Source organism: Akebia trifoliata, chromosome 15 (assembly GCF_017979445.1).
Source record: "Akebia trifoliata isolate Shusen 1 chromosome 15, ASM1797944v1, whole genome shotgun sequence".
Lineage (NCBI taxonomy): Eukaryota > Viridiplantae > Streptophyta > Magnoliopsida > Ranunculales > Lardizabalaceae > Akebia > Akebia trifoliata.
The window spans coordinates 19783805-19805713 of NC_141389.1; the positions used below are offsets into that span (position 1 = coordinate 19783805).

General features: G+C 36.5%; 1 protein-coding gene across 1 annotated transcript; it reads left to right on the plus strand.

Moving 5' to 3' along the window:
* The first annotated feature begins 4767 nt into the window (after positions 1-4767).
* TOC75-III (translocon at the outer envelope membrane of chloroplasts 75-III) lies at positions 4768-19415 on the plus strand. Its single transcript, XM_086424869.1, has 7 exons — positions 4768-6018; positions 6104-6325; positions 6434-6541; positions 6933-7124; positions 8914-9162; positions 9929-10183; positions 18880-19415. Exons 1-7 carry the CDS (start codon positions 4822-4824, stop codon positions 19117-19119), a joined length of 2463 nt encoding a protein of 820 aa, XP_086280995.1. The 5' UTR covers positions 4768-4821; the 3' UTR covers positions 19120-19415.
* The last annotated feature ends 2494 nt before the right edge of the window (positions 19416-21909 follow it).

Here is a 21909-nt window from a genome sequence, read left to right on the forward strand (position 1 = left end):
CACTACATCAAACGGTCCCACAAATTGTGGTTTCAATTTACCTTTCAAACCAAACCTGGAGATTCATTTTCGGGATGATATTTTCAAGAACACTCTATCCCCAACCTAAAATTCCAAAGGTCTGCGCCATCTACTCTGAACAATTTTTAATCTGTCCCGTATAATGTGTATTGTTTTAGTAGTTTCCTTAACAATCTCATGTCCCAATACTGTGGTATTTCCTATCTCTACCCAACATATTGGTAATCGACCCAGCTTACCATATAAAGCTTTCAATGGTGCCATGTTAATACTAGCTTGAAAATTGTTGTTATAGGAGAATTTTACCAACGATAAGTGACACTTCCAACCTTTTCCAAAATCCAAAACACATGCTCGTAGCATGTCCTCTAAAATCTGTATCACCCGCTCAAACTATCTATTTGTCTGCGGATGGAAAACTGAACTGAAGTTAAATTGAGTACCCATGGCTTTGTGTAAACTCTCATAAAATCGAAAAGTAAATCTGGGATTCTTGTTTGACATGATAGAAACTAGCATTCCATGCAGTCGAACTATCTCAGCTATATATATTTGGCTCAATCTGTCAGTGTCGAATGAAATTCGAATCGAATTAAAATGTGCTGACATCGTCCATAATCACCCATATGGCGTCTAATCCGTCATTGACTCTCGAAAACCCAACTACAAAGTCCATGGTCACATGCTCCCACTTCCATTCAGCTATGGGTAATGGTTGGAGTAAGCCTGTTGAGTTGCGATGTTCTATCTTGACTTGCTGACACGTTAGGCATCTACTAACATATTCTACAATAACTTTCTTCATTCCCGAAAACTAGAAATTTATGTCCAAATGTTTATAAATTTTCGTACCTCCTAGGTGAATAGAATATAGGGAACAGCGTGTCTCACCTAGTATATCGAATCTTAATTGTGAGTCTTGAGGTATCCACATCCTATTTCTGAATCTAAGAACCTCATATGATCATTTCAACCAATCTAGGTCTGTCAGGTCCCTAGCTCTTAACTCGTATTTCTACACATTCTCATTTACTTTCTAAGACTCTCTGATTCTTTCTATCAACTTATTTTCTACCCTCAATATACCCAAATAAATGTGCGGTCTATACCTTTCCTTCAAAGTCTCAAATATTGTTTTCTGTGACTTGCTTAAGCAACCATCATTCTTTTACCATCATATATACTACAATGTTCCTACTCTGCGTGTTGACAACTACATTCGCCTTTCCCGGGTGATACTCAAGGGTAAAGTCGTAGTCCTTTAGATATTCCATTCAACGTCGTTGTCTCATATTCAATTCTCGTTGCGAGAATATATATTTGAGACTTTATGATCGGAGAGTACTTTATACTTCTCTTCGTATAGGTAATCTCTCCATACGCGTAGTGCGAACACTATAACAGCTAACTCTTAAATGTTTGAAATTAGGAATATACTATCCATTTGCCATTCATCATAAAAAATCATTGGAACATAACTGCTGTTGAAAATTTTAAATACATGAAGAAGATGAGAAAATGATAGTTCAGATATTCCAAAAAACACTATGGGGGGATGGGGGGGGGGGGGGTGAGGAACCATTAAAATAAGAAAAAGTTCACTAAATGGATTGTAAGATACCGCCCAAGAGTTAGGGATTATCTCAAAAGAAATCCTTCTCGGAGCATTTATTAAGTAATTTCCCCTCTCAATGGTGTATGTTGGTCATTGATGGGAGACCAAAATATAGAAGGGTATCTCAATATTTACCAAAGCACCAATGGGTATGGTTAAAATACTCTAACAACGGGGGGGTGAGGAACCATTAAAATAAGAAAAAGTTCACTAAATGGATTGTAAGATACCGCCCAAGAGTTAGGGATTATCTCAAAAGAAATCCTTCTCGGAGCATTTATTAAGTAATTTCCCCTCTCAATGGTGTATGTTGGTCATTGATGGGAGACCAAAATATAGAAGGGTATCTCAATATTTACCAAAGCACCAATGGGTATGGTTAAAATACTCTAACAACCACCCACAACTTTAATTTGGATTGATATTTAATTACTCCCATGTATTTCTAAATGGATGATGTGTGTCTTCTTTTTTACACTAATACTAAATGGTCGGGGATTAGTAGACTCATGAAAAGTGAACTCATATGTTCACACACAATCTTGATCGTGTATGTTTTGAGATCTAATGATTGGGATCAAAGAGGTATCTTGAGAATATATTACGGATCTCTAAGATAAATCTCAACCATTGGATCTCACATATACACGGTCAAGATTACGTGTGAACATATGAGTTCACCTTCATGAATCTAGGGATTCTAACTCAATACTAAATGCTCTCATCTTGTAAAAATAATATTACCTTTAAAACCATTAATCATAAAGTTATTAAGTGTACTCCTTTATGTTTTGGTCAATATTTATTACCCTCCATATTTCCAAATTGATGACATGTCCCTTAATTTGGTCTTCTCTTCTACACTAGTGCTAAATGCCCTCATCTTAAATCCTCGTGAAATAAACCCTTTTAAGTTATAAAATAAACTCCTTTTAGAGAGATTTATGGGGTAGACCTGTTTGTTGCAATTTTATTACAAAAACTCCGCTACTTTATCAAGTTTGTTACATGAACAAACCTTACTTTATGAATCAGGCTAGAATGACTAACGTAGTAAGATTTTAAATCTTACTAAGAGTCACTTGGCCTACATGGATTATCAAATTGGTAATACAACACCATTATCTTCTAGATTTCGTGGAAAAACTCAGATATAAAAGAACAAATTTCAAAAAAGAATAATTTTTTATCTTGATTGAAAGTATTGAAAATGGATGGTTGTCGAATTTCCAAATTTAAATCTAAAATGAAACGGTGAAAATTAAATATTTTTTTCAATTTTTTTTCCAGAGTTCTTAGAATTTTGTTTTTTATAACCTATGGAATCAGATCATGTTCTTTTATGCCAAAAATTAATGTGATTTTGATCCACTTAAAGGTATGTTAAGTAACAAATTAATCCTATTAATTTGAATTTTATGACGTGGATCATTGCTACAAGGTTTGTTGGGTAACAAACATAATAAAGTATGATTCCCTTGGAGTTGTCAGAACTCCAAGGGACTTTTTGTAATAAGAATGCAATAGTTGGGTCTGCTCAATAAATCTCTATTCCTATTAAACTATTAACCTCATCTCCAATCTATTATTTTTTAAGGGAAAATTACTTAAAGGAACTGCACGGAAGGGTTTCTTTTTAAATAGTCCCTAAGTTCGCCCGGTTGCTTAACATGACATTTAGTAAAAAAATTCTTTTTAAATGGTCCCTCGTATTGTCAAGTTCAAAATTTTTATCGTCGAACTCACCACTATTTATTATCGAGTTCACCACTTTTTATTTACGATTGAACTCGATGTTATTTAATTACTATCGAGTTCACCACTTATTAAATAAAAAGTGGTGAACTTGACAATGGTAAAACCCACCCATTTTCAATTTTCGAGTTTTTCCAACTAAAATACATGGAAAGATCAACTAAAAACTTGAGATAATTACTTGTTTAGATGATTTCAACCCCCAAAAAATCATTCTTGATCGATTTTCATTCAAAAACTAAGAAAAAAAAGTGAAAAAAACCCTAGTTTTTTACATTTATATTCAAAATATTTGAAAAAACCCTTGAAAAATTATTTCTTCTTCTTTCTTAAATCCTTTATGATGGAATGGAGTTTTCGAAACTACATGGATATGTCAAAAATCATGGATTATGTCATACAAAGCAGCTTATTCCTCTTGATGTTTTATTCGAAACTATGGAACATGAACTTGGGCTTCCATAGCTTCCGTGACCCCCCTCCTTCTAATGCTTCGTTTGATTATTCAATAGAGGAAGAGATCTTCTCCGTTGATTCTGAATCATTCGACAGTTCCAGATACGTGTGGGAAACTTCAGCTAGAGCATTCGTCTGTGGCGGCACGACCCCTTCCCCAGGGATGTTTTGATTTATGGCGTTCTGGCTTAAGAACGGCTCCACAGCAGCCATAAGCTCAGCTGCCCAACCCCATCCCATGAATGGAGCAGGAGTAGGAGCTGGTAGCAGTGGTTGCGAAGGGGAAGAGGGTACCGGTTCTGGAGCATCAGGCGGAACCTCCCTTGGATCTTCTTCCCCAGCTGCAAAGGCGATCATCGGAAAACCGACAATTTTGGATAAAAATGATGAGCTCGAATGGTTAGGGCATTCAATTGTGAGAAATGTGGGAGATGAGGTCAGGGCTCATTTTGAAAGAAAAAAGTTTACTAAATGTCGAGTTAAACAACCGTTGAAAAGTTAGGGACTATTTAGAAAAATGCCCTTCCATGATTACGTAATTTTTCCTATTTTTAATCACATCTTAATTTTCTAGAAAGTTTTAAATTGTTTTACCCAAAGTTGTATTATTTTTCATTTCCCAAAAAATTATATTGCCCTAAGGTTTGAAACTCAAATCAGATAAGAGTATTAAAGTTGAAAATGATCGGCTTTGATGGACTAATAAGGATTATGGACTTATATATTGAAGATGAGGGCGTTAAGGTCATTGCATGTCATTTCTATTAGAAAAGACTATGTTCAAGTAACATATCACCGGTTTGAAAATATAGAGTATCTCAAATTTTCCCCAAATCTGGAGGGGTGTGTCCAAAACACCCTTAATCATAAAACTCCCACCCTTCGTAAACAACGATTATAACATCAATTAACATCCCAAACAAACAGACCTCATTTCTTCCTTTTTTTTCCTACCCTTTATCACTCTCCCAACAATGGCGTCCTGCGCTACAGGGCAACTTCTCAGCCCCAATTTTATCCCCTCTATACGCCCCCGGCGCACAATAGCCACCACAACCAAAACACCCTCTTCTCCTCTCCTCCCTCCATCTTCCATTCAATGCGACCTCTCCTCCAACCCCCAAAACCCAACAAAACCCTCAAAACCTTCATCCAAAACCCTAACCACTCTCACCAAAACCCTAGCATTCTCCACTGCAACTGGTATCCTCTTCCATCTCTCTTCTTCTCTCCATCCTCTGATCTTCTCAACTAGTAATGGATGCTTTAACGGTGGAGGTAACGGCGGAGGCGACGGTTGGAACGGTGGTGGTGGTGGCGGTGGCGGTGGTAACAATAACAGTAACGGTAACGGTGATTTCTGGTCGAGATTGTTCTCTCCGTCTGCAATCGCTAAAGAAGGTGAATCTGAATCTCAAGAATGGGATCCTCACGGACTTCCAGCCAACATTGTCGTTCAGCTCAACAAGCTTAGTGGATTCAAGAAATATAAATTATCAGAAATTCTCTTTTTTGATCGTCGTCGATGGATGACCATCGGCACGGAAGATTCCTTCTTTGAGATGGTTTCGCTTCGACCTGAAGGTATTTACACCAAAGCCCACCTTCAGAAGGAACTCGAAACCCTAGCAACGTGCGGAATGTTTGAGAAAGTCGATCTTGAGGCGAAAACCAAGCCTGATGGAACCATAGGTGTCACTATATCCTTCACAGAGAGTACATGGCAATCGGCTGATACATTTCGATGCATCAATGTTGGGTTGATGCAGCAATCGAAGCCAATTGAGATGGATCCTGACATGACTGAGAAAGAGAAAATTGAGTTTTATCGTAGTCAGGAGAAGGACTATCAGAGACGAATCGATAAGTCTAGGCCATGTTTGTTGCCAATTCCGGTTCATAGGGAGGTCTTGCAGATGTTGAGGGATCAGGGGAAGGTGAGTGCACGATTGCTTCAGAAGATTCGAGACCGAGTTCAGAAATGGTACCACGATGAAGGGTATGCTTGTGCTCAAGTGGTGAATTTTGGGAATTTGAACACTAAGGAGGTTGTGTGCGAAGTGGTGGAGGGTGATATTACTCAATTAGTTATTCAATTTCAAGATAAACTCGGAAATGTGAGCGAAGGGAATACCCAACTTGCCGTTGTTAGAAGAGAATTGCCCAGACAGGTAGACTGATTGGGTTTTTGTTTTTTAAATAATTTTATTTACCCGTATCGCTGTTTGTATGATATAAGTCCCACATTGTGCACAGCTTCGACAAGGCCACATTTTTAACATAGAAGCAGGGAAACTAGCTCTGAGGAATATAAATTCGCTTGCCTTATTTTCTAATATTGAAGTAAACCCACGACCTGATGAGAAGAATGAGGGAGGAATCATAGTTGAGATAAAGCTTAAAGAATTAGAGCAAAAGAATGCTGAAGTCAGCACAGAGTGGAGTATTGTACCAGGGCGTCAAGGTCGACCCACACTGGTAACATACACATACAACTATTGTGATTTTTGGTTATTTGAAGGCTTAAAGGTTGTACAATGGGATGGGTTTTCTAATCATGGATTATGTTTGAATTCCCTGTTACAGGCTTCAATCCAGCCTGGTGGAACTGTTACAATTGAACACCGGAACCTCAAAGGGCTCAACAGATCTCTAGTTGGTTCAATAACCACTAGCAACTTCATCGATCCTCAGGTAACATGTAACTATAGCTTTTTTTATTATAAAAGTGGTGTGCTATTTTCATTCCTAAGTTTCCATTCTTTACTGTTATAATGAGAGAAGGCGGAGTAGAATTGGTTCTACACTAAATTTTGGATCCCACAGATGCCCCCAACTTTACATTTAAACTTAATAAAATCAGGGGCATTTTGGTCAACAACCAAGAAAATTGTAGCCCACGACCCTATAATCACGTTGTAATATTAGAAACCCTTTGATCAATGTTTTAAATTATAGATAAGCAGTTTATCAATTTTTTATATTTATAGATAAGCCCCTTCAATATATGTGCGTTTGCGCATGCTACATTCTTGTGCCATGTAATGCAAATTTCATAACTGAGCTCTTGTAACTTCTTGGTCAGGACGATCTTTCTTTCAAATTTGAGTATGTACATCCATATCTTGATGGTGTATATGATCCTCGCAACCGCACCTTCCGTATAAGCTGTTTCAACAGCCGGAAGTTGAGTCCAGTTTTCACAGGTGGGCCAGGGGTGGATGAAGTTCCACCGATATGGGTTGATAGGGCTGGTGTCAAAGCCAATATCACAGAGGTATGGTGTGATGCTTCTCTCATTTTGTTTTCTTTTCCAAATAGCTTGATGACTATATGCTTTAAGCATAGTAACAAAATCTCCATTTTTAAGAAGACAATCTCATTTAAAACGTGTTTTGCACCTTTAACGATTAAAACAATAAAAAAAACTCAACTTTAAAACGAACACATTTGTTTTTTTTTTTTTTAAATAACCCATTTCTTGTAGGCCTATGGTTCATTTTTATGGCCATATGTTTGTTCACACTTTGGTTCATTGTTTGATGAAGGATTTGATGTTATGCTTTTTTATTTTATTTTAATTTTATGATTTTTTTAATGCATCACATTATATATATATATATATACGGTCGGGTTCCGTAGACACATAAAGCTACAGCGTTTTTGTCTTATATGGTTAAAAAGGTTCAAAATGGGCTGATTTTTTGTGAGGATGATCTCTGTGGTGAGGGGATCATCCTTGCAAAAAATCATTTCATTCCAAAACTTCTAACCCCATCAAAAGTGATCTACAAAAATTGGACGGTCTAAAATTTTTCAACTTGTAAACATGGGGCTAGAAGTTTCATAATGGGCTGATTTTTGGTAAGGATGATCTCCTCACCATAGAGATCATCCTCACCAAAAATCAGCCCATTCCAAATATTTTTGCCCATATAAGACAAAACACGTTGTTGCTTTATGAGTAGCTTTATGTGTATACGGATCCTAATCCATATATATATTCGGAGGCCCTAAAGGGAACCAAACATTGTTCCAAACATTTTTTCAATGTATGGGTTAGGAGTTTTGGAACAGGCTGATTTTTGGTGAGGACGATCTCTATGATGAGGAGATCATCCTCACCAAAAATCAGCCCATTTTGAAACTTCTAACCATATCAAAAGTGGTTTATAAAAATCGAACGTGCACGATTCTTCAACTTGTAAACTAGATATCATCCTCACCAAAAATCAGCTCATTCCGAAACTTCTAACCCTTATTTTGAAAAATGTTTGGCTCTCTTTAGGGCCTTTGAATGTTTCCCTATATATATGTATATGTGTGTGTGTGTGTGTGGCAAGCCGAGCCTTGATAAGCTCCTTAGCAAAGAGTAGGTCAAGTGTTCGAAACCCCATGAAGCTATGAATTTCTTGGGGCCATCCTTCAGGGTCCTGTTGACCCTTGACTCAACTTGTTGCACGTAGGACTTTCTGAGGGGGCAAAGCGTGTGACCGCGGTAATAGTCCACCCAAAGGGTGGGGATACCCACAATACCAAATATATATATATATAGGGTCATGTTTGGCACCCTATTATTTTCCCTATGTGATTTGTCCTACATGGGTTAGAAGTTTTGGAATGGGCTGATTTTTGGTGAGGATGATCTCTAGGGTGAGGACGTCATCCTCACAAAAAATCAGCCCATTCCAAAACTTCTAATCCCATCAAAAGTGGCTTACAAAAATGGACGGTCCATGATTCTTCAACTTGTAAACATGTGGCTAGAAGTTTCGGAATGGACTGATTTTTGGTGAGGATGATCTCACCATAGAGGTCATCCTCACCAAAATTCAGCTCATTCCAAAACTTCTAACCCATGTAGGACAAAACACATGGAGCAAATAGTATGGTGCCAAGCATTTCCCATCTATATATATATATATATCATTTTTTCTTGTTTCTTTCCTGTTTTCTCCATTTTTTCCAAAGTTTTTCCTTACTGTTTTAAATCTGTACTCTGACTTGGTGACTATGCTTTAAAGAAGCCTGCCCCTGCTCTATTCTAATTTATAAGCACTTTGTAGAACTTTACTCGTCAGAGCAAATTCACCTATGGACTGGTCATGGAAAAGATAACAACGCGTGATGAAAGCAGCCACATTTCTCAGAATGGCCAGAGGCAGTTACCAAGTGGAGGAATTAGTGCAGATGGACCTCCAACAACTCTCAGTGGCACTGGCGTTGACCAAATGGTGTTTGCACAGGCAAATATTACACGTGATAACACTAGGTTTGTGAATGGGGCGATAGTTGGTGAAAGGAACATGTTTCAGGTGAATCTCATGTGCTTGATAATGTACTATTTGTTTATGTTATGGCTATGATCTCTACCTATCGAATTTTGGTAGGATGAATTCACTTCAGATGGAGTACACGGCCACAAATTGATTATGGACATTTTGAAAATCACATGCTTTGTCTTTTCTTATATATAATATGTCATTCCTTGAAGAGCTAAATATGTTTCTCAATAAACTAGAATGACTAAAGTGCCTACACAATTATTTTGCGCCCACTTGGATCACTGCATCTTCATTTTGATAAAAGAAATTTATGTATTAGATATATGACCTATACAAATTACAATGAAGGATACTAAAGTAATTGTCCTGAAGCCTCAAAGCCCAGAGTTTGGTACTTTTGTGTCTAATATAGCTACTGTTCAAGTAAGGAGCTATAAAATTATATAATATAAAAGGATTATGAAACAAAATTTTTAATCAAATCACAGCTTCATTTTCTTCTCATTATGTCATGGAAATTAGTTAGAATTTAGATGGTTCTCATGTGTCTTTACGATATCCATGGATGTTATAAAAAATACTGATTTTCGGAAATTCTGATTACTACTTTTAAGGTTTGTAAATTTTATGCAAGCAGTGCACTTTGGTTTCCATTCTAAATTGGAACATATATTATCTACTGTTACATTATGTCCTATAAACCATACCATATGTTTTCCTTGGGTATCTGTAGTCTTTGAATGATTCTAAAACATTTATTTTCCTTGCTAATGCACATATCCATATAAATTTGCAGCTGGACCAGGGCCTCGGCATTGGAAGCAATTTCCCCTTTTTTAACCGTCACCAGTTGACATTCACCCGTTTCGTCCAGTTAAAGCAGGTAGAAGAAGGTGCTGGTAAACCACCACCTCCTGTTCTGGTCCTTCATGGCCACTATGGTGGTTGTGTGGGAGATCTACCGAGTTATGATGCTTTTACGCTTGGAGGGCCCTACTCTGTGAGGGGTTACAACATGGGTGAGTTGGGGGCTTGCAGAAACATCGTTGAGGTAAGCATTACAGGAAAAAAACGAAATTTGCTTTAGCATGAACTATCACCCTTGAAATTGCCATTCATATAAGTTTTTCGTGATGTGATGAAAATAATTTCTCACATGAAATGTAGAGTTCAGTGTAGGATTAGCCATTAAAGTGATTATCATTTTTTATCAATAAAAATTATCAGAAACAATGACAATGGAATGCAGTAAGTGAGTTAGAATGATGCAAATAGATCCCGACAAAAGAGGAAAAGAGGACTGAGAATAAACAAAAAAGTGCCTTAATCATCTATCTAACTGAATCCATGATGTTATCTTTGTTGTCAAAGTCTCTAGTGGGCCTTTCTTTACAAATGGACCATGGAATAGCAATAGGGATAAATAAGCCTACAGAGATATACTTTCCTTTGGGTGAGAGCCTTGTCATACCAACTCTCAAAAACTCCTTTCACCAACTCAACATAACGCAAGAAATCCAAAATAATGCAAAGAAATTGTCCAAATCTCCCTAAAGAAATGATGGATGCTTCAGAGGGAACCTAAGACCCCTCGATGCAAAATAATCTTTAGAAGGGAACAGTTCAAAGTTTGATCTAGTCAAGTAGCTATGAAATAATATAATCGAGAATTTGTCATCAGAGCTCTAAATACAAACTGCTATGTTCAACGTTGTCAACTGAATCGAAGTCTCATGTTTCTGTCATGGAGAGGTGCCAACTCATATATTTCCTAGTCATTCAAATTTCTTTGACAAAGATTCTGCAAAAAATCCTAGCTCTTTTTCAATTAGATATGATGCAAATAAAGGTGTGGTCTAAGCTGAAAGTCGATTCTCCATTGCTAGGATTTTACCAAAATCTGATAGTTGAATGTGGACCCCATCATTGAAAACACCCATGAGATTAGAGACCCATCTCTAAATAACATATTTATAAGGTGTACTTGGGTGATTAAAGAACTAACCATGATTGTTGGAACCACATTTATTATGAATGATTGTTTTTCACAACCTATATCTTTCCTCACGACCACTCCAAAGCACTTCTCTAACAAAGTCATGCCACATCCTTAGGTCATATTCATCTGCATAGTTACATTGTCTGACCTTCACCACGAAATATATTTACTTCCTCATTTTCAAACAATATTTTGGCAAAGGCATGGCATTGGGGTTGACGAATTCTAAAAATTGGAACCAATTGTTTTTTCAAAAACCTATTACTCTCTATCAACCATCTCATTCTCTCTTCATCGCTTATCTCATTTTACCCTCTTTTCTCCCCTCAAATGTGGATTATTGCACACCATTCAAAGTTAGCGTGAAGAGGTCAACATTTGTGGTTGTGTTGTGATAGCTCAGATGATTTAGGGTAGGTGATAAGATCATTACTGTGGGTGAATTTTTTGTTTACCCACACTTTGATATATGTGTTGCAAGACGGTCTGGTCAATCTATCTTCTCCAATGAATATAATAGGTTCGGGTCTTCTTCTTAGGTTAGATGAATCAGTTCAAATCTTCTTTTCCGGTGAAATGTTAAGTTTTCGATTGTCTTCTCCGGTTGTTGGGCATTGGTGTGGTGTTTGCCTAATAGACTCCAATGATAAAGTTAGTATAGATCAACAGAGTTTAAAGGCTAAGTTGTAGAGTGATAAAAAGAGTTGGAGCTGAGAATATCTATTTTAGTTCTTAGATTTGGATCCCCTTAGATGGAGAAGCATGCCTTTTACAAACTTGGGTGGACAGTTATGAGTTTTTTCATTATTACCTAATTTGTAATTGCTCATCCACTAATGTAAGAATGTAATAGATGACCTCTTGATTGCATTAATAGCCACTAATATTTAATTAAGCTATCATTACTTGAAGTTTTTACTTGTGTAACAATCAAACTCAGTGTTGACTCGTTTTGTTGAGTTGCAATCGGTGCTTCCACTGGACAGTCGAGCAGTACTACTCAACCAAGCCTTGTATTATCATCCTAGTCGAGCTTTAATCCTTCTGCTTAGGATGTGATCCACAATTATGTTGTGAGTTTCCTCTTTCAATCTCTCGTCTGGTGTCTCTCAGGGATCTTAAATTCAAGATCATTGAGGGTAGTAGTAGAGATGATCAATCTGCCTTCCATGATCAGTTTGCGGCAAAGGCTATTTTTAATGGAAACATGCTTATTAAGGATGAGGAGACGTACTGTGCCATGGAGACTACTGAGCTTTTCAACTCTGCATGCCACAGTCTCTTAGTTGCAATTACTTGTTTTTGTATATTTTTTTGAATAATTGTTTTAATATTATCTATCTTTTCATTGGATTCTTCTTATCTTTTTCAGGGAGCTCCTTAGTTTATAGTATTTGAAGATCGTATCGCTTAGGTTGAGGGGATTATAATTTCCTTGGAAGCTAGTGAAAAACATGATGAGTTGGTCGAGAAAAAATCAAAGTTATCACGTAAACTTATTATTGGTGCCAATTTCAAGGATCAGGGAACTTGCAGTCGAATTGCTAGATACAAGGCTGATAATAATAAATAGTCAAAGGAATCCTATGATGATCCAATTCGACCATTGTAAGGAATAAATGACTTTACCTCGTGAGAAGGCTTGAGTTGATGAGCAATTTAGGATCTTTTCTACGATGAGACTAAATGATGATGGGAACATTAATTATTGCTACTGCTGATGAAAATGGTGACGTGAATGATCTTGTGGCCATGGACACTAGAGCGTCGGGTAATGATGGGGACGAAGACGATACAGATGCTTCAATCTTCTCTTCTTGCATACTCTTTTTGCTTAGATGCTTTCAATATATTGATGGATCGTTTATGATACTTGTTAAGCATTGAAGACTCTTCGTATCTTGATGATAGTAGATAACCAAAAGGTCGACTACAATCATCAAAATATAAAGAGTCCCAAATGCTTAACAAGTATCAGACCATCCATCAAGTAAAAGAAAACTACTAAGCAAAATAAGAGTATGTAAGAAAAGAAAACTCAAGCATCTGCATCGTCATCGGCCTCATTAGTGTTAGTTGCTCTCCATGGCCACATGATCATTCACTCCATCGTCTCTATCATCATTGTTATCAACAACAATGATAGTGTTCTCATCATCATCTAATCCCATTACATTAAAGATCATAGTCATTAGCTCGAGCATTCTCATGAGTCAAGGTCAACTATTCCCTGTAGTTGATGAACTAGATCATCATAGGATTCCTTTGACTATTTATCCTTCTTAGCCTTGTAACTAACCAATTCGACTTCAAGTTCCCCAATCCTCAGATTGTCACCAATAAGTTTGTGATAACTTCGATTTCACTTCAATTGACTTAGTACGTAAATCAAAATCACATTTCTTATTAGCTTCAATGGAAGTTATGGTCTCTTCAGCCTAAGTTAGACAATCTCCAAAATTACGAACGACTGAGCTCTTCGAAAAATATATAATAATAGTCCAATAACAAGATAGATAATATTGAAACAATCACTCAAAGAAATATACAAAAAAACAAGTACTTACATCTAAGACATTATGGCATGCAGATGTGAAAAGCTCAGTTAATGCGAAACGCAACCAATGATGATGATTTCTACAATTTTACTTTTCCAGTGGTGAAATCTTCCTAGTCAGAGAATTGATTGGGACATCAAATTTTAAAGAGCAGATTTTAGTTTTAGGGATTTATTTTCATGTTTCTTGGTCTTATTTTGATGTTTTATTGGCCCATAGTCTTAGTATAATATTTAGGGGTAGTTTAGTAACTTTACTATATTTTATTTAAGTTTATTAAGGTTTGAAAATCAGGAGAGAGAAAAGTTACCGAAAATTAGATTTATTTATTTGGTATTTTAGTATGATTAGGATTCTTAAATTTATTTTCTTTATATAGACTGTTTTAGGGTTTTTTCTATGTATGAATGAATAATGATGAAGGCATATTTTTCAAAAGTTATGTTCTCAAGGCATTGACATGAGGGACTTTAAAGTCCCTCGAATGGGCTTTACAATGTAGGGACTTTAATTTTGGCTTTAGATCATGAGGGCTTCCTTATAGGGGAAGGAGTCCTATTCATGTCAATGTCTTGAGAACATAACTTTTGAAAAAGATAGGCTTTGTTGGTTAGGGGCTCACTCTCATAGAATGAGGGGGGGCCCGATTACCTTTAGCCTTGAAAGTAGTTTTTTTTGTGGTGGATGCAAATGTAGGGATTTTTTGAAGAGAAGCTTTGAAAACGGTCTTCAACTCTTATCATTTTAAATCGACTCGAAGCCCAATCTACCGGATGTAGGGGAGGGTGTCCATTACATCTAAAGGGTAATCTAAACCGAAAATAAAAGAAGAGGGGGAAATATAGAAAAGGGAAAAATGGAGGTGAGAGAAGGGGTATTAGTGCATTGTTTCTTTTTTGTCCTCCTTGTTTTCTCTTCTTCTTTGTGTTCTTGAAGTGTCCCTTGATCTTGTAATGTAGAGACTTAAGATTGATGGATTTTTGGGGAGAGTTGAGGATAATGTAGGGATTTGAGGTTTAGAGTTGAGATGATCTTTTAGAAGGATTGAGAGAATTCTTTAGAGGGGTTGAGAGAGATTTTTTAGGGATTGAAGCTTGAAAGAGGAAGTTCAAACACGAGGAGATTTTGTGAGGGAGGAGTGGGCTTTTATAAGTTTTTGAAGTTACTTTTAGGGGTAGGATGGGGCAAAAGTAAAAGATAGTGGAAAATGACACGAGGTTTGTAAATGAAAGGTTTGGAATTTGAGGTTGGGGAAGGGTAATTTTGGAAACGGGGTTGAGTGGGGTTGCTTTTGACCCATACCCATGGATATGATCCAAATGGGTTGGTTAGGCAAACCTTTCTTAGGTGGAGTGTGAGTTAAGTTAGGGTGTGTGAGTGTTGGATTAATGTAAGGGGGTAGATGATGATATTTTGGGAGGTGAGTTGTGGTGAGGATATGACGCAAACATATGAGCATGTATTTGTTTTAGGTGGGTTGATTAAGGGAATGAGGTGTGGGGGAGTATGAAGATAGCTTGTGGAATGATTTTTGGAGAAAGTGATGGGGTTAGGTGGTGGCATGTGGCATGGTGTAGGAATGGTCATGGTGATGATGAGATCATCTTTTGGGAGGTGTATTGTGGTGATGACATGTGGTAAGGGTGGTTTGGTTAATGAGCTTTGAAACTCAAAGGCTTTTGGATTTGGACATTAGGCTTTGGTGATTTTGACTAAAGTGGTGGGTTTATGAGAATAATGATGAGGATGAGATTAGGGCTTTGAGTGTAGGTAGGTTGTGGTTTAGGTTTGGATTGGTTGGGGATAGGAATTGGGTTTAGATTTAGATTTAGTAGGATTTCAAGAAATTGGTGGGTTTAGGGAAATGGTTTTGGAATTTTGAAATAGGGTTAGGAATTGAACTTAGTGGATTTTATGATGGACCCTTAGGTCATTTGGGGCCTTAGAGATCCTTTATTTGAGAAAGGCAATTTTGAGGGTTCGGGCCCAAAAAATGTATTTTTAAATCAAAAAGGACTTACTGCCAGAGAGTAACACTATGCTACTTTACATTCTTGACTAAATCCAACACATTTATTTAATTATTCTTACCTTTTCACCATTGGAAAACAATTAGGGAAGGCAAGTCCTCAAACTTTATCTGCATCTGCGAATGGAGGGATGAAATCCTACTATTCTTGATCTACTCTTGCCATGGACAATGTTAAAAAATCGTATTTTCTGTTCCTTTATTGTTCCACTTTCTTTGATCATATTTGCCTGGAACCCCTTGTTCTATGATGACACATCTTTGAAGAATGATGGACCCACAATGATCTGATCTCTTGATCTTTATTTTTTGTACGGTGAATATGTGGAAGCAAAACACATTTTTCTTGATGCTTGAAAGTGTGCTCTTGATCAATGTTACTTTTCTTCCTTTTGAAAGGTATTTCAATTTCCAAGAATCCCATTTTTTATTTTTTTTTCTATACTTACATTTTCAAAGCCATATTAATGAATTGTCCGGTTTCATCCATAGTTGTGGCCGTTTCAAGTGTAAGAAGTTGGGGTTTAGGAGACATTTTAATGATTGGGAGTTAACTGAGGTTACATCTTTCCTTGATCTTCTGTATACGATTCAGCTCAATGAAAGCGAACAGGATAGATGGGAGTGGACAAGGGCTAAGAACTTAAGATCTTCTGTCAGGTCCTTCCATAAGTGGCTCATTCCGTTTGCTGAGCGTTCTATCTCGGAACCCATTATTTGGGCTAAGTCAGTTCACCCTAAAATCTCCTTCTTTGTTTGGCTGGCTTCCCTCGAGAGGATTCTTACAATGGATAATTTGATTTCTCGGGGTTGGATCACTCCAAATTGTTGTTCTCTTTGTTTGAGGGAAGGAGAATCTGTAGATCACCTGTTAATTCATTGCTTCTTTTCTTATAGTATGTGGTCAACTTTCCTTAGTCTTTTTCGTATTAATTGGGTCTTTCCTTGTAAGTTCTCCTCGTTGTTAGAAGAGTGGACCAGTAACGATTTGCACACCAGAAAACGTATCCTGTGGACTATGCTGTCTTTGGCTATTGCTTGGGGGGTTTGGAATGAGAGAAATAACAGGGTGTTCAATAGTAAGGCTAGAAGCTTTCATGCAGGATTCTTGGAGATTTTGGGCTTGTTATGTCTTTGGTCAAAACTAAACATAGAGTTCGCAGGGATTACTTATGATGACTTTGTTTTTAGATGGAGCTCTCTTTGTGACAACTGATTCTGTAGTTTTTTAGTTTTATCTTTTTTCTTGTTGCTCTGTGTGAGGCTGTCTCGGCCTCCTTGTATTTTGTTTTCCCTCATTTCATTATATTATACTTTTCACAAAAAAAAAAAAAAAAAAGAAGTTGGTTAGTTATATCTTCCATTTTGACTCTAAGCTAAGCCCTAGCCAATTTATGATAACATCTCGAGGACGTTTCAATATGATATACCTCATTGATCAACTCTTTTATCAGCCAAATTTGGTCACAACACTCTCGATCACAATTAGATAAGAGCAATGGTATTTAACCTTATAAATTATGAATCTCATTCTTTATTTATTTATCTCTAGCAAAATGTACAGTGCATACAAAAGGACTTTTCCGAGGCATTTTTCTAACAATTTCCCACTCTTGAAAGTCACTCATGAAGCAACTTGATCCCCCATCCTATCTAAAATAAGAAGATAATATTTTCTCTGGTAAAGTCTTGGTCATTTGACCCATTAGATTCTTCTAAGATCAAACTGTACTAACCTCTATGTTCCCTCAATTTGCTATGTCACAAATCAGATGATACTTCCACTCGACGTGCTTCATTTTGTTTTGGTTCCCTGACTCCATACTTTAGGCTATTGCACCCACATCTAGTACAAACAATGGTAACATGCTTTTGTGCAGAAGGAACGCTTCCTATCTCTGGCAAGAATCTCCTCAATCTAACAACCTTCTTTTGTAGTGGAGTTTGACACGTTTCTGCTTCAGTTGTGCCAACTAACTGCATCATTATATACTTCTCTGCAACCCAATGTGCGACTGTTGGAGAACTTTGGAATCAGCTCACCACTTCTGTATGACAAATGTTTGGTTGGGTATATGGCATGGCATACATAAGACTGTCCACTGTAGAAGCATTGTGGCATCTCCTCATCTGCTTGATCTCATCAACTTAGGACCAATGTTTTTCAAAAAACTGATATTATGCCTGAAAGAGTGTAAACTTACATTCTTTCATGCTTTGGTGACCCAATACTCTTGTCAATGTAGGGAGCTTGACTCAAATCATATTCTTCTATTCTTTCTATCTTGTGGTAGATAGATTCCTAGATTATGTGACGCCTTTCCTAGTTCTTTCATCGAGAATTTCTACGACAACAATATTTTAACTGCAACATCCTAACCTCATTCTTATCCTGCCGAAACTAAACTGTCCACAACTAGTATCACACCAGGATTGATAGTACTAATGTATTTTTAGCCATTAAACTTTTCTTATCTTTAGAAGGTTTCCAATGAATATAACAACATTTTAGTTTTTCAAATTGTTGCCTCCAAGAAGCAATAATGGCTAATATTTCATTATAGTCTTGTTTCTTAGCACAAAGCATCAAGATATTTTCTAGGAAATAAAAATTATTTAACAAGGTGGAGCGAGGTTTTTTATGGAGTGGATTTCCAATATTGTGGGAGCGAGGTCTGAAGAAGGATTAGCTCCCAAAGCGTCAGAGCGAACTGGTTTGAGAGTGGCTGTGGCACTCATAATGCAAGGATCTAGTCACTAATGGTCTGGTTGGTTGCATGGAAAATCGAAATCCTTGGAAAAGATGGTCAGTCTAATTGGGTGATGTAACTATCTTATATCAGATTCTTTCAGAGGGTTAGAAAAATAAAGTTAAACCATCTAGAAGAAAGCATAAGATGGTGATTACATTCATTAAATCGGGTCTCTTTCTTCCAGACTAGTCTCCTGATGGGTACTATCAAATGCTGGCCTCAATTCTTTTTCTGACTACACTATTTATAGTCCACAATAGATATATTTTGGCTTATTCTCCGTTATGGTGTAAACATTACCAAAGCTGATTGTTTATTAGCCAACATTGTATATAATGTTTTGGTAGAGATGAGAAAGGACAAATCTAATTTGCTTTTGCATTATTTTGCCCCTTATAAAACTCGCAGCTTGCAGCTGAGCTGCGGATACCTATAAGAAACACACATGTGTTTGCATTTGCGGAGCATGGAAATGACTTGGGAAGCTCTAAGGATGTCAAGGGTAACCCAACAGAGTTCTATCGGCGAGCAGGGCAAGGCTCGTCATATGGTGTAGGTGTCAAGTTGGGTCTTGTACGAGCTGAGTATGCTGTTGATCACAACTCTGGGACTGGTGCCATATTCTTACGGTTTGGAGAGAGATTCTGAAATGGATTTTTTCTTATATTTAGTGCATGTAATCTGAGAATATTTTTGATTAAGATTTGTTTCTATTAGAGCGGTTGGGGAGAGTTATTGGTTCTGTTCTAGGGCCAAGAAGCACATCCAAGTCACATTTGAGTTATTAAAACTAGAGAAATGTTCCATGTTTATTTCAATAAAATTAAAGCTTTTATTATCCAAAAGAACAGATAAAGCTATTTAAGCTTTTGCTTGTTTTCATTATTGAAACTGAACAAGATTGTGTTGCAATTGTATCTTTCAATATGTATGTTTTCTTAGAACTCTTTTTTTTTTTTTTTTAAATTTAGATGCAATTTTGTCCACAAAATAGTGTACAAATTGGATTTTCAAATCCAATCATCTCTTCAAACTGTTGTCAGAATTAATACCACCTGATATGTGGTAATAAACATTGATGATGATATAAATGGGTTTTCCAAACTTCCATTTGAATAGCATAAGAAAGTATTTGATGATGGCTCTATATGAAATACTAAGGATATGGAGATACCAACGAAGAATTGTAACTGAAGAGGGGGTTACATTCATGTTGCTTATTTATCCTTCTCAGTTTAAGAAACTTACGTAGTGTACACCAAAGTAGTTTTCTTAGTTTACAATAATTGGTTTTAAAACAATGATCCTGTGAATCAAAATTCCCCTCAAAAAGTTATTTAATACAATCTTTCCACACAAAAAAAAATTATTACGTTTTTTTTTTTTTCTTCATTTTTTAAATTATGTTTTCGGTAATTACAGCCCGATATAAGATTTGACTGAGTTTTTAATGCATTATGCCACAATGCTAATCACACAACTTGACGATGAATGTGAAGAGTCACATCTGCATTCAATTCTATTATATCTAGAGTATTTCTACTCTGCCATGAATATATGACAATTGGTAAAATAGTAAACAGCAACGACAATGATCCCCACTGTAATTAAATTTCAGATAAAAAATTCTCAGTTGCACCCAAAACTAAAATATGCTCTCTTTTTTCCTGCAAATTTCTACTATATTGAGAGTTTTGTGATCTCTTTCAATTCACTTCATCGCTTAATGCTCCAATTCTTTCAGTAGAACCATAATGTAGGCACCTTATCTCGATGTCAAAGCCATAAGTACAGAATCAATCAATAGAAGAAGATGATGATGAAAATGAGAAAAAGATCATGAAACGTGATTGTTTTTTTTTTTTTTTTTGGATTGATAAGGGACAATGTTACTACCAATTTCAAGCTTTGGCCGATCAATAAAAAGATGAGATCATAACCTCAGGTTTTTTGAGTGTTGGGAGTGCAATTTATATAGATTCAAATGTATATCAGTCGAGCCTTATCACGTACAAGGTTGCGAGAGACCTTAAGAGTAGATTTTGGACCTTAAGAGCAGATTCCAAAATCTACGAGAGACCGCCTGATTAATTATACAATCTAATAGCACTGCTGTTATAGATGTATGGATGGGAATATCTAATAAAACTTTATTTCAGAATAAGGAGGTTGTCATTCATGTAACCACAAACGCTACTATAATAGCCCATTAAGTAAATAGGAAGACCTCATCATACTAGCAAGCAAAAGACAGGTTACTCGGGGAAAATATTAATTTATACAAGTAAAATATTAATGTTTATAACCAGGTTAAGTAAAATCTGTACTCAAAACACTTATAAGAGAGAGTGAGTGAGAGAGAGAGAGAGAGAGAGAGAGAGAGAGAATTCAAAATATGAGCTTCTGTTTCAATCAACATTGAAGCTAAGAATGAAGCCCCAAAGATATGCTGTTTGACAATGGAAAAAAGCATTAGCAGGAGATTATTGTAAATGATTTTGATTTATATTCATATGTTTATTTTGTAAAATTAATTATTTTCAACAATCACCTCTGTACAGATGATACTTAAAATTTCTCTTTATGATAATGAGGTGACAAAAGCAGTTATAAAATCAGATTTTGTGTATTTGTCATCAAATGGATGAAAATCAAATGATTGAAACTACACCAGAATTCAAATTTGATGGGGGCGTGCCGTATCGGTTTGTGTAATTGCTTTGGTGAAGATGCAAAGTTGGCGTCCTCAGGTGTATAGTTGACAACTCAGACATCAATAAATCTCAGTTTTGGAAAAAGCTGGACAATGTGATTCATCACTTCGAAGAAGCAATGAGCATAGTAGAGAGTTCTTTTCGAATAGATGTCCAGGTAATACCCAAAATGCGTAAACTATAATAGAAAAATGGACATTCGGATCAAACTCTGATCCTATACCTGCATAAACTTTAATCTGAATGTGTCCATTTTGCTATTGTAGTATATACATTTCCAGAATATCTATCCAATGAAAAGCTCACTAATGACGAGCTTTTACAAAGCAGCAGCAAACTTGCTGTTTTAGCTAAAGACTTGCAAGGTCACGACTCAATAGATCTTCACAAAATACCCAAAACACGATCTTCGCGAAATACCCAAAACACAAATGTGATAATAGTAGCTAAATGAACATTCGGATCAGACTCCAATCATCCAATCTCAATCAGAATAAATGCATTTCATAAAAATATTTATCCAGTAGCAAGCTCACTGAGCTCTGCTCCCTTGACCTTAGCTTTCTATTATAGATAGACTAATAAAAAATAAAGATCTAAATGACATTATTCTAGATTTGTAACCAAAGACTTGTTTTTCTTTCGAAAACCAAATCATCTCAAGCTCCTAAACCAATCCTTTATGATGGGACACTATCTAAAATATAGATTTAACCTCATCTCC

Bases quoted from the DNA above. Each gene is read 5' to 3' on its own strand.
- TOC75-III (XM_086424869.1), top strand. From the start codon at position 4,822: ATGGCGTCCTGCGCTACAGGGCAACTTCTCAGCCCCAATTTTATCCCC. The intron at 6,326-6,433 runs GTAACATACACA...TCCCTGTTACAG, and splicing joins GTCAAGGTCGACCCACACTG to GCTTCAATCCAGCCTGGTGG. The intron at 7,125-8,913 runs GTATGGTGTGAT...AGCACTTTGTAG, and splicing joins TCAAAGCCAATATCACAGAG to AACTTTACTCGTCAGAGCAA.